The sequence below is a fragment of the Guillardia theta genome (genome assembly GCF_000315625.1).
Source record: "Guillardia theta CCMP2712 unplaced genomic scaffold GUITHscaffold_167, whole genome shotgun sequence".
Taxonomy (NCBI): domain Eukaryota; class Cryptophyceae; order Pyrenomonadales; family Geminigeraceae; genus Guillardia; species Guillardia theta.
In genome coordinates, this window is record NW_005434509.1 from 61918 (window position 1) to 74730 (window position 12813).

General features: G+C 49.3%; 1 protein-coding gene across 1 annotated transcript in view; it reads left to right on the forward strand.

Annotated features, from left to right (window-relative positions):
• The window catches only part of GUITHDRAFT_120013 (hypothetical protein), a gene marked incomplete at both ends in the record, with an annotated part of 38334 nt that overhangs the window by 11531 nt on the left and 13990 nt on the right, over positions 1–12813 (forward strand). The window contains one exon of the mRNA XM_005820719.1: positions 33–12786. Within this exon, the coding sequence (XP_005820776.1) occupies positions 33–12786 (12754 nt within the window). The remainder of the gene's footprint in view (positions 1–32; positions 12787–12813) is intronic.

Sequence of the window (12813 nt, forward strand, 5' to 3'; positions counted from 1 at the left end):
CATCCATGGCTTTGACTCAGTTCTTGCCCCAGGCACCATCCAAATTGAGTCTGACAGCACAGTGTTCAATTCAACCGCGGTTGTGACATCTGCCAATGACCTCGTTGTAAAGATTGTCCAAGATGCATCGGGAAATGCCGTGCATCAGTTTTCTTTCAACATCACCAATCCCAGCCAGCGTTCTGAATCGAGCAGAGATGCTCCGTTCTCGCTCATGACTACCCTGAAAGGATCTTGCAGCAGGAGCTACATGCTTATTCCATCTGCTCCTCTCTCAGATTCTTGTTACTCTAACCAGAAGGAATACTGGCCGATGAACCTGAGAGGTCTTGCTTTCGTTACTAAGAACATCGGACAGAGCAACCCTCATCGAAATTGCCACAACACCATCACTGTGACACTCAGCACCAACATTCCACTCTTGATCACGGATGCTTGCAAGCCTCAGATCACTCTGACTGGATTCACTAATGCTGTTGCAACTCATGGGATGATATCCTTGGCTGTCATCGGCCAGTGTGAGGGTAGCGAAGATGCTACCTACTTCTTCCGTCCGAACAGCAGCAATGTTCTGGGAACGGGATTGTGGGACAACACGGCTAAGTCCTTGGCTCTCAACTTGGCTAAAAACTTTCAGATGGACACGAATTATGTTTTCTCCTTCCAGGTGAAGAATCCTCCAGCAAATCAGGCTGCTGCTACTATCTCGCTGACTACCAATCTGCCAATGTACACTAGCTGTACTAGGACCAGAATCAACTCGTTAGCCTTGACAAACGATCCTGGATTTCCTTGCTGCATCTGCGATCAGGGCGAAGCTGGAGACTCTTCGCCAATGAAGATCAAGACGCCTGTTTTCTGTATCAAGCGTATCCGACAGTCGGTGAAATGGCCATGTGCCGATAACGAATTGACTGTGACCATCTCATCTACGATTCCTTTGAACAAAGGAGACACGATCAAGCTCTCTAATTTGACCAACGCGGACCTCACTAGTCGCAATCTCACTCTGACGGATGGCTCAGGAGGTCTGCGCGATCAGAACTTGTTTGGGCGATATGCCGCCGCTGAGGGCCAGTGGGATGCTTCTGACTTCTCCTTAACTTTGTACCTCAGAGAGAACCTTGACTGCAGCAGTATGTTCTCGATCAAGTTCACGGTAAGGAACCCCAAGCGTGCACAAGGTTGTGCCATGGTAAACATCTACACACAAAGTATCGGTACCTCCAAGATGGACTCAGAGGATCTACCCTTCTGCCCGATGTACGTGATGAGAGGAGATTTGACTCCCATAATCTGGGAGTCAACTTCGAACCCCTGCTGTCAAAACACAATATATGTGCAACTAACGCCAACGGTGCCGCTTAGAAAGATATGTGAGCCTTACCTCGTCATCTCTGGCTTGACAAACAGTCGAACCCCTGATGGTTCCATCGCCATCACGTCTGATGTCTTCTACGACACAGCCAGTTGGTTTAATGGCAATGGAAGTTTTATCCTGCGCTTAAATTCGTCTGACTTGCAAGAGAATACCCCAATCAATTTCACTTTCTCCCTACTCAACTCAGAAGATGGCACTGGTGCGACAAACGTCAAGATTCAAGGCTCGCAGGTTCTCACAGATGTGTACACCTTCACTGTTCCGACTGGCAAGAAGGTCCCCCTGTCGGTCGATACATTGAAGATTCAAGCTGCGAAGATCGCACAGTCTTCGCCCTGGCCTTGTGATAACAACACAATCCATGTTCAGTTCAACCTCGTGGGGCACATTCCTCTGGATTGCAACCCTCGAGTTACTATCGATGGATTGGATTTCATCCATGATTCTCAAATCATTCAAGTGACTGATGTGAATACCAACCTGACATCGATGCATGATTGGAGCCATCCAAAATTGATTCTTGACCTGGTGAAGTTGAAGAACCAATCGTGTTCCGAGGCCGATGCATCTTTCGACCTGAAGTTTACCTTGAAGAATCCCAGTGCTGCACGAAGCGCGTTCACTGTATACATTGAGGGAAGCCTGTATAAGCAACGAACAGTTCCAATTGCTCGTGTGCCAATGCAGAACCTGACGGAATCCGTCAGCTTCGATGGATATGCGGCGTCAAGCCTTCTTCCAACAGCCGAAGATGCACGCGCAGGTTACATCCGAAGCATTGAGATGGGAGGATTTGTCCACCAATCTTCTACCATCACGAACTTCAATGTTACAACCCCCTGCCTCCCTGTGAACATCATGGTTTCCTTCAACACTTCGGTGCCCTTGATACCAGCATGTAACCATGTCGTCACTATCACTGGACTCAAGTACTCGGCTACGCAGATGTATGAGTTCTCGTCGACTAGCAATCTGATCGGAGACGCAACCTTCGACAGGATTAATGGAGTTTTCGTTGCCAAGGTCATGTCGATCGTGACAGCTGGTGAACCGCACACGTTTCAATTCAAGCTCACGCATGGAGCCGCTCCTGGAAATGGAGACAGTCAAGTGAATTTCACCGTATCTCAACTCGCCTATAGGACGCGCCTGGAGACCACCTCTCAGGGTATCGATGCCATCCCCATGCGTGTCGCAGCTCTCTCCTTCCTTGACCTCGGCATTTGGCAATCGTCGCCATTTGCTTGCAGCCCCAACACAATCACTGTGACGCTCCGCTCCCAGTACGTCACCATGTTGACTAACTGCCAGCCAAAACTCACTCTGAGCGGCTTGGACAACGCAGTGACTGCTAACGGTCCGATCAATGTAACCTGGGATGACTCGCAAAATATTGTTGGTACGTGGACTAAGCCACAGCTCATGACGATGATGCCTTCCTCGGATACCACGGTTGCCTTGCGTTGGAAGTTCTCGTTTGATCTTCGGAATCCGAACGTGGCCCAACCTGGAAGGAATGTCGGTATCCAGATCAGTCTGACGTCTGTGAATGATTCTACTACTCAATCATGGAGCTACAGCGGAATCCCAACTATCACTCAGAATGCAACTGGAAGCGACCTGTTCCCTTCGGATTTCGATTCCTCCGTCATGAATCCATTGCTGGCATACAACTTGAAGCTGAATGTGACCTTGGTGAACAATTCTGTTCCTCTGATGTGGACTTCGTCATTTTCAAGTTTGCAAACCCAGTTCTTGAATACACTTGAGAGCAATCTCAGACATGCGAAAATCCTCTGGCACTACAATGTTTCAATTCAGAGTGCAAGTTCCATTGAAATTCATCTCTACACCACGGAGGTCAGCATTGATACAATCAAGCAAACGATCACGGACTCCCTGCCAAGCATCACTTCCCAATATCGCTTGGCAACATTCGATGTATCGGTGACTCAGAACAACTCCTACTATGTGCGAGAAAGGACTGCTATGGACTCAGATCCTTTGTACGTCCGTAACAACTCTGTCACGATTGCCAACATCTGGCAGAAAACTTTCTATCCTTGCGCTGATAACACCATTTACGTGGAGTTCCAGACCAGGTCTCCGATTTACACTGCATGCATGCCTTCGTTGACGATCAATGGTCTGACCGGGTCGATCACCCCAGACACTAGCAGCCTTACCATCCAAGAGTCAGCTAACGAAGTCAACTTCGGGCCAGGTACATGGACGCAGGCAACAGGCAACCTTGTGATTCCAATCAGCACTGGCAACCAAGGGAACACGATCGGAAACTACCTTTACTCGATGAGTTTCGGTCTCAGGAACCAGGCGAAGAATCAGCTTTCTCCTGCTGTGAACTTCCGCATCACCTACGTACCAGGCCTCGTTCCTATGACTCGTGTCGCAGGCAAACCGATTACTGACTTTGAGGCAACTGTCAACTCGTCCTTGCCTCTCGCAATTGTTGCGATGACTTACAAATATAAGTCAGCTGGTCAGACTTCACCTTATCCTGGTTGTCAAAATACCATCACTGTCACTCTTCAGTACAATGTGCCATTCTTCCCAACCAACTGTGTGAATTACATCCGTATCGCTATGACCCGTCTCGCTGATTCCGATTCAAATCCCACGTTCGCGTTGCCAAGTGTCTCCTTCACTTCCAACATGAACAGTGTGTCGTTGGTCGGAAAGACTCATATCTACAGGACTGGAAACGACGCTTGGTTCGCTCCAGGTCAGTGTGACTCCGAGAGCAAGCTTGCGGCCTCATCTTTCATGGATGCGGCCGTTGGCGGCACATCAGGTTACGGAGCATTGACAGATTTCACATGCTCTGGACAAAACTATCACAGCATTCAGATGTGGGTAGGGGCGCAGATCAATGCAAACACACCAATCGTTCTGCAGTTTCAGGCAATCAACCCCATGACGAAGAACAATCCTACACCCCTCAAGGTCGAGACACAAGTGAGCTCAACCTACACCAACGACAATCAGGTGCTCGGATCTGGAGGGTGCTCAGAAAACATTACGAGCGACAAATCTAGTGTCTTGTGCTGCACCAGTTGCTCTCCTGTTGGGCACGCTGTTGCTGCTGATTCACTGAGGGTTGATACTACTGGTTATGGGCAGGAGACACAATATGGTGATGCTGAGCCGTTCAAGGTTCATTCGCCTTACTTCTGCACGAGATACATCGGTCAGAGCACACCTTACCCGTGCGCCATCAACACGATCTCCATCACGATCACGTCGAATGCCCCGATGCCGGCAAACAAGACGGTGATCACTCTCTCTGGATTCACCGGTGCGCATGCTCCTTCCGGCGAGATAGACCTTGGAGGAGGTGACAACATGCTTGGTCAGCACATGATGTTTTCTTCTTCATTGGGAGGATCAGTTGGAAAGGGTACATGGGACAACACCAACAAGAAGCTTACTCTCCAAGTTACTACCACCATTGACTGTGGAACTGATATCCAGCTCAAATTCAATGTGACCAACGATGCCAAGGCACAGCCATACCAAACGATCAACATCACAGCAACCTTTGGTTCATACACTACCACAAGCTTGCAATTCGTGCATGATCTCACGGACTCCAAAAAGGCGATGGTCATCTACGAGACCAAGTTCCAAGGTTCGATTTCTGACTCCAGCAGTGAACCTTGTGACGAAAACAGCATCACAATTTCAAGCCTGAAGGCCAACACTCCGATCTTCCAGACGGAGACCTGCAAACCTACGATTCACATCTGCAACTTTTCCAATCCTGTGATCGCTTCAGTCAACCTCTCGTTCTCTTATCAGTTCGAAAATGAAATTCTGATGAATGATACTTTGGTATGGGATGGATGCTCTTGCTTGGTTTGGACTGTCACTGAGTTGCTTCCGTTCGATACCAAGACTGCAACTGTACAGTTCAAGGTTCGCAACCCAGCAAGAAATCAGCCATCTAAGACCATCAACATTAATGCCCAGAACTTCGGATACAATCCTTCTGACACAAATAGGTACAGCACTTGGAATTCATTGGGCAACGTCATGATGGTTCAGTACAATGACTTGACGTTTGACATGAATCAGACGACGAACTACCCATGTGACATGAACACAGTAACAGTCCTCGTGAACGTCCCGGTCAAAATGGTTCCTGGCTGTGGATGGACTGTACGAATCGGCAATCTGCCAGCCTACTACGGACAACAAAGTCCTGACCTTCAGGTCACTGGTTTGGGAGGTCTTACCTTGGTGAACCCCGTTGCTTATTGGAATAGTTCATCAAGCCTGTCAAACATCACCATTCAGATCAACTCTTTGGTACCAAGGGGTTCTCTGTTCAAAGCTCAGTTTGATGTCAGGAATAGTGGTGCGCAATCGAATAATTGTAACGTGTTGACTCAGTGGTCATTGAGCACGCAACCATGGTTTACACCTGCTAAGGCCTCGTGTGACACTTCTGCGCAGAGCTACAGCTCTTTGTTGCAACACAACGAGTGGAGCGTCTGCCGTGTTGTGAGTGGAGTGATTACTCAAGCTTATGTGTCACAAAACAATTCTGTTCCTTGCGATATCAACTACCTCCGTGTCGAGATCACCACCAGCATTCCGCTGTTTTCAGCGTGTGACACTCAGTTCACACTGAGCGGATTTGGAAGCAACTTTGCCTATGACGCATCTGCATCCGCTTATTCAGAACAGTTCAACAATGTCAATGTCAGTCTGAACCTTGCAGGTGGAAACCTGGTTCTGTCACCAAGCATTGATGCTACTCATCCGTGGAATGCTGGTCAAGTCCACGTCCTCATGGTTAGGTTGAGGAACAAGGCTGTCAGCTCGGTTCAAGATATCCATGTCAAGAAGGATATTCTTCCCGTCCTTCCATCGGTCAAGATGAATGTCTCTAATGTGACGAATGAGAAACCGCTCTACCTAGATGTACCGGCATTAACCATCACAAGCATCTCCCAGACAAGCAAGGACCCTTGTGTCGCTGGAGTGACTCTCACTATCAACTTCCAGATCAGCGTGGGTCTCAACTCCTTGTGTAACCCAACAATCACCCTCGGAGGCCTGGACTCCAAGTTCAATCCAAGACCCGATTCAAATCAGAATGATTGGTCTGCTGTGCTTGCATCTTCAACCCCCAGGATGGCGAGCAGCCAGTACACGCTTCTTGTTCTCGTCGACAATACAGTGGACGTTTTCAACAGGACTTTGACTCTTAACGGAACCTATGGAGTCACGAGCTCGGGAGGGCTGCTGATCAAGCCAGGCTCTCGACTTGGTTATTATGGAACAGGCGTCGTCCTTTCAAACGTTCAGATCACTTCCTCTTCAGATGTCCCGTGCGATCAGAAGAACACAATTACGGTGCAATTCACTACTGGAAGTTCCTTTAAGTGTCCCGGAGAGCAGTTGATGTTCTATTTCGGGCCATGCATGTTCATTGATGCAACGGATACATTGGTTTTGTTGTCATCTTCCGACGTTGAGACCTCGGCTGTTTTCAATAATGCTGCTTTGGCGGTGACATTGCTACCCGAAGGTTTAGCAGCGAATAAGAATGTGCAATTCAGCTTCAACTCCTTCAACGATCAGTTCGATTGCTCACAGTCTAACTTCGTGCCACGCGTGGAGGCCTTAAAGGCAAAAGGATCGCAATCCTTCAATTACTCGGTAGGTTTCAGGTCGGGCTTCAGCGTGAGTACAACATACTCGCAGTCGTCAACAATCCCATGTGACTCAAACGATATCACAATCACCTTCCAAGCAACTCAGGTCATCCGGAAGAGCTGTTTGAGCAACAGTGGTCAAATCACCATCCGTGGCTTCAAGTACTCACAGACAACGTCTTTGGCAGCTTTGACTGGTACCGCAGTGACCAGCGGTATCGTGATGGCCTCGTCACTCAAATGGGATCAGAGCACCGGCACCATACTCTTCCGTTTGCTGAAAGACGTTCCTAAAGACACTCCGTATGACCTCAAATTTACCTTGATCAACCCCAGGGCAGAAAACTTTGTGGGCAGTAACGTCTATTTTGGCTTCACTTTCGAGAAAGATAATAACAATCTGACAAGCCCTGTGACTGCTGTGGCCTTGCAGACTGCCAGGGCAAATGCAACCATCTCCAAAGAAGTGATGTGGAACTTTGATTGCTCCACTGCAGAATATTACATCTATGTCAATTTTTCACAGAAAATAGTGCAAAATTGCCCTTATGAGCTCTACGTTCCGAACCTAGGAATACACAACACATCGTCCACGGACAGCCTCCCAATCTATCCTTGCACCGGTAACTCTCTCAATACTGCTCCATACGGCAAGTACTATCTGCCACGATTCCCGAATGAGTCTTCCTTGAGTGTGAATATCACATTTGCCGAGGCAAATCAACAATACTGCTTCAAGATCCTGCTGCAAAACCCATGTCCTCCCCAGCCTGCACCTGGTTTGATTTGTTACAACAATCAGACGTACTTGTTCAAATCCTCCTTCCTTATTGACTTTGGTTCCCTTAACTCCACTCAGATCAGTGCAGCTCAGATCTCGTTGGTGAACTACATGAACTCTACCCGTGGAACCATCGCGTATTTTGAGAACGTCAACACCTTGTGGTTACTTGCATCGGAGTTGTCTTTGGCCCTTACTGATTTGAACTATTTCACGAATAATTACAACCCTACATCAAACACGGTGACTACATCAAACACGGTGACTGCGGCGACAAGACGGCTTCTCGAGGAGGAACTTGAGTCCGATCTTGTGCTGGGCCTTCGAAGTCTCAGTAGGCCAATTGCGACAGCTGAGGATTTGAGCTCTTTCGACATTCGTGTAGTTGGCTCTAGCTCTACCCCTGCACTGAAAGCGACGCCGAAGGCAGTCTGCATTTTCACGTATCTTCTTGCTTCGCAGGACAATCCATACCCCTGTCACAGGAACCGCATTTCTGTGATGTTCGAAACCAGTGCAAAACTTGCAAAAGGTACCAAGTTGACCATCATGGGTCTGACGAGTGTGGTGACTCGCGATGGCGTGATGGCGGATCTCTTCGTTTCCCACGATCAAGTGCTTCCAACCTCCGGCAATTACAGCGCTGCTAGTGGTATGCTCGTCTTCGCCTTAGCTGGCGATTCCGCTCAAGATACGAGGTACACGGTTGCGTTTGACGTGATCAATCCAACCGCCGAAGGCCCTGGCAGCTCCGTTCGCTTGCTGAGAAGTGCTGCAACCTTGTACATACAGGCAGACAAGCTGTGTATCACACAAGCCATGATTCCCAACGACTACTCAACCTGTCTGAGGAGCAAGTATGGAATTCAGGGAGCTCGAGCGGGGGATGCCGCACCTTTGGTGGTCTTCCGTGGCTTCTTCAGCTACAAGAGGATCGGCCAGTCTTCTCCCTACCAGGGAGCCCAGAACACCATCACGGTCACTCTAGCTTCGACTGTTCCAATTCCACCAACTTGCAACGACCAGACCGTGAAGATCAAGATTTCCAACCTCCTGGCAACAACCAACGGCGTCGCATCTGGTCCTGTTGCTCTTACACCGATGCGCGGCAAATGCAGCGGACGTGAAAGCGATCCCTTGGCCTTCAAGAGCATCGATGGTCAAGTGGGATACGGCTCGTGGGACAACTCCAGTACTGCCTCCCTCACGCTCGTTCCTCAGATAGTCACTGTACCTGCACATGAGTATGTTATCTCCTTCCGCATGAAGAATCCCAACGGACAGCATAGCGCTCAGTCTGTTTCTATTTCCTGCGATGCCATGAACATCTCAGCTGCACCCATGGACTTCGATCAAACGCTCTCGTGCTGTTCCACTTTGTCGGCTACCAAATGCCTTCTCAGCACAGAACTGGTGGAGTACTCAAAGCCTTTCAACCTCCTCAGAGCAAAACTCTGCTACCTTAGGATGACTCAGAGCAGTACGTTCCCTTGCGGCAAAAACTGCATCAGTTTGAATTTCATTGTGAACGTTGCTTTGACAGAAGGGACTGCTTTCACAATCAGTGGACTTCCTGGACTGACATGGACAAGCTCGAATGTCAGCATTGCGGATGGTTCCGGTGGACTCAACCACCAAGACTTGTTCAAGGACAGCACGAATACAGTTGGACAAGCTCAATGGCTATCGTCATCTTCATCAAACAGTTTAACGATGTCTGTTGCCACTCCTTTGGACAGTGAGATTGAGTACAAGGTCAAATTCTGTCTTTATAACGTACCAACGCCCAGCTCGTATTCATCTGCAACGCTCAGCATCGCTGTTGGCAGCGGCATCTCGATGTCATCTATAGATACATCTATCAACCGCGTTTTTGCAGCCAAGGTAACCAGCGCAACGTTTTCGTCAACTTCATCGAAAACCTGCGATCAGAATCAGATTAGTATGACCTTGTCTCTGAATGTTCCGCTGTATGAGAGATGCCCTCTTACAATCACGCTGGCTGGTCTCGATAGAATTTATCGACCCTACGATCCGATGACAGGCCAAATGAGCAGTGATGCTGTTCTGTTCAACTCCTCCACTGCAGGAAACTCCATTACCTACTCGATGACTTCTGTCAATTTGACTTTGAGGGCACATTTTCAACCTGACGAATACAGTTCGGGCACTAGTCTCACAGAATGGAGTTACCCAATCAAGTTCAACATCAGCAATCCATCGTGTTCACGCGGAGATCCATCTCCATCTTTAACTTTGATCTATGGTGGTGTGCAAGCAATCACGAGGTTGACCCTTCAGACATCATCTGCGTTTAGGGTCAATAATGTTGGCTTCATGGCTTATGCAACATACTCTTCGGTTGATTACTGTCACCAGAATTCAATATCATTCGCAATCATTCCAAATCAAGATCTCTATCCGTTCTGCCAGGACAAGGTCAGGGTATTCAAGTTGTCTCGTATTCCAGCTCAATCTGGTTACTTGAATCAATCAGTCACGTTGGGTTACAGCACATCTACCATCATGTATTGGGACTCATCTCAGTACATGAATATCTCCCTTGATAAGTTCTCAACTTACATCCAACAGGCAGGAACGGTCTTTGTGAATTTCTCTGTGTACAATGTTGAATATGGACAAAATTCGAATCCTCGTTTGAGCTTTGACTGTGACGTTGTGAACGACATATCCATCACTTGGGGCGAGTTAGTGATTCAGAGCTACATCAAGATATCGAACCCCTTCCCTTGCGGCATCAACACCCTCACCTTCAACTTCACCTCCAACATGGACATCCTCGGCACCTGCGGCAACGACTACTCCGCCCAAGTCTACCCGACCATCACCTTGTCGGGCCTGTCCGACTTCAGCACCCCGTCGCAGAACTTCACCATGTACGCGGTGCCGTCCAGCGGTACGACAGTGACGATCACGGCGACGTGGGACAAGAGCGCGTCCAAGATGATGCTGACACCGACGGGGACTTTGAACAAGAACGTGGAGTACACGATCGAGTTCAACCTCACCAACAACGAAATGGGAGGGTCCACTGGTCGTGATCCAAGGGTACATGTCAGTAAGATGGAAGCATCAGGTTATGTTCACAATGTTCGTCGTGACTTTATCGACATCATCACTCCTGTATTCCGTTCTGTCGTCGCCAACCAGTCATCCTTCTATCCCTGCGACGACAACACCATCACCGTCGTCTTCACTAGCAACGTCCCCTACCACTGCGACACGCGCTTCTCTCTCACCGGCGCGCAGGTTGCTTCGGCCAACAGCCCGACGCTCGACGGAGAGAGCGTGGCGGTGCAGACGGACGGGACGAGCTCGTTGCAGTTCAACATCAGCGGGCGGCAGGAGATCTACCAGACCGGCTGCTCGGGCTACTGGCAGGATCTTGCATGCACGAGGGTGCTCCGGGTGCCGTACGTGAACCCTGCCAACCGTGTAGAGTCTGGCTTCTGGAAGCTGACGGCAAGAACTCCGTTCTCCTGGTCTTACAATCAGAGCGCCGTGGAGTCTGTGACCCTGTATACCAATCAACTGTATTGGGACTCATCCTTCACTTTTTCGTCCTCCCAGGCGTATCAGCGCCTCACTTTCCTCGCTCAAGTCAGATTCGTCGCTACGGCGGTCCAGAGCTCGCCGTTCCCTTGCGACAACAACACCATCGGAGTCAAGGTCACGACCAACGTGCCGCTGCGGAAGGGATGCTACCCAATGATCACCTTGAGCGGCCTCACAGGAAGCGTCACGGCCGACACGAGCTTGACCGTGACGCTGACGGGCGCTCGAGGAGGACAGCTATCGGGGGCGATCCAGGGCACTTGGATGAAGACTGATGGCAGGCTTTTGTTGAACCTGACACACTCGGTAGCATCAGCGACTTCGGATGTGTACAACGTATCCTTCAGCTTCGGGCTGAAGAACCCAGGAAGCCATGCAAGTTGCAATCCATTGTCAATGACTGTGAGTTTCGGAAACGATGCGAACAAAGCAGGTAATAGTGTTCAGCTGATCAACGATACAGCCACTGTATTCGACACTTCCACTCTGATGGATGGCACATCTGATCTACAAAATCGTATGTCTGGTACTATTTCTCTTCCAGTTGGCGCTGCTTGCCCCTTGTACATCCAAACATTCAGCTTTGTTTACTATTCAATTTATCTGAGCTCCACAAACCCCTGTGCCTCTGACACGGTGACATTGAGCTTCGCGACCACCACTCCTGTGTTTGGCCAATGTTACGATTCAACCTTCTCTACAATCTCAGTGACAGGCTTGAATGCTTTCCAGACCAATACATCCCTTGATGCTCCAGTTCTTACAGGAGTTCTGCAGGGCAGTGCGAACACTTACTGGTTGCAAGGAGACTCCTACTCCATCGAAACAAAACCTGAATACTTGGGATGGCTGAAGGCGCAGGAGGCTTACAACATCACCTTCACGAGGTTGAACAACATCAACGTTGCTACTACAAGCACTCGTCTTGCGGGATCTTCCCTCAGCACAAGTATAACCTTGAAGAGCACAACATCCTCAACAATAACCAGAACTTACAGCTTTCCTTACTTGATTGTGACATACGATGTGAAAATCTCGAACCCCTTCCCCTGCGGCATCAACACCCTCACCTTCAACTTCACCTCCAACATGGACATCCTCGGCACCTGCGGCAACGACTACTCCGCCCAAGTCTACCCGACCATCACCTTGTCGGGCCTGTCCGACTTCAGCACCCCGTCGCAGAACTTCACCATGTACGCGGTGCCGTCCAGCGGTACGACAGTGACGATCACGGCGACGTGGGACAAGAGCGCGTCCAAGATGATGCTGACACCGACGGGGACTTTGAACAAGAACGTGGAGTACACGATCGAGTTCAACCTCACCAACATTGAAAACGCATCACTGATCGTATTCCAGGGGTACAAATCGCGGCTATCTCAACACAA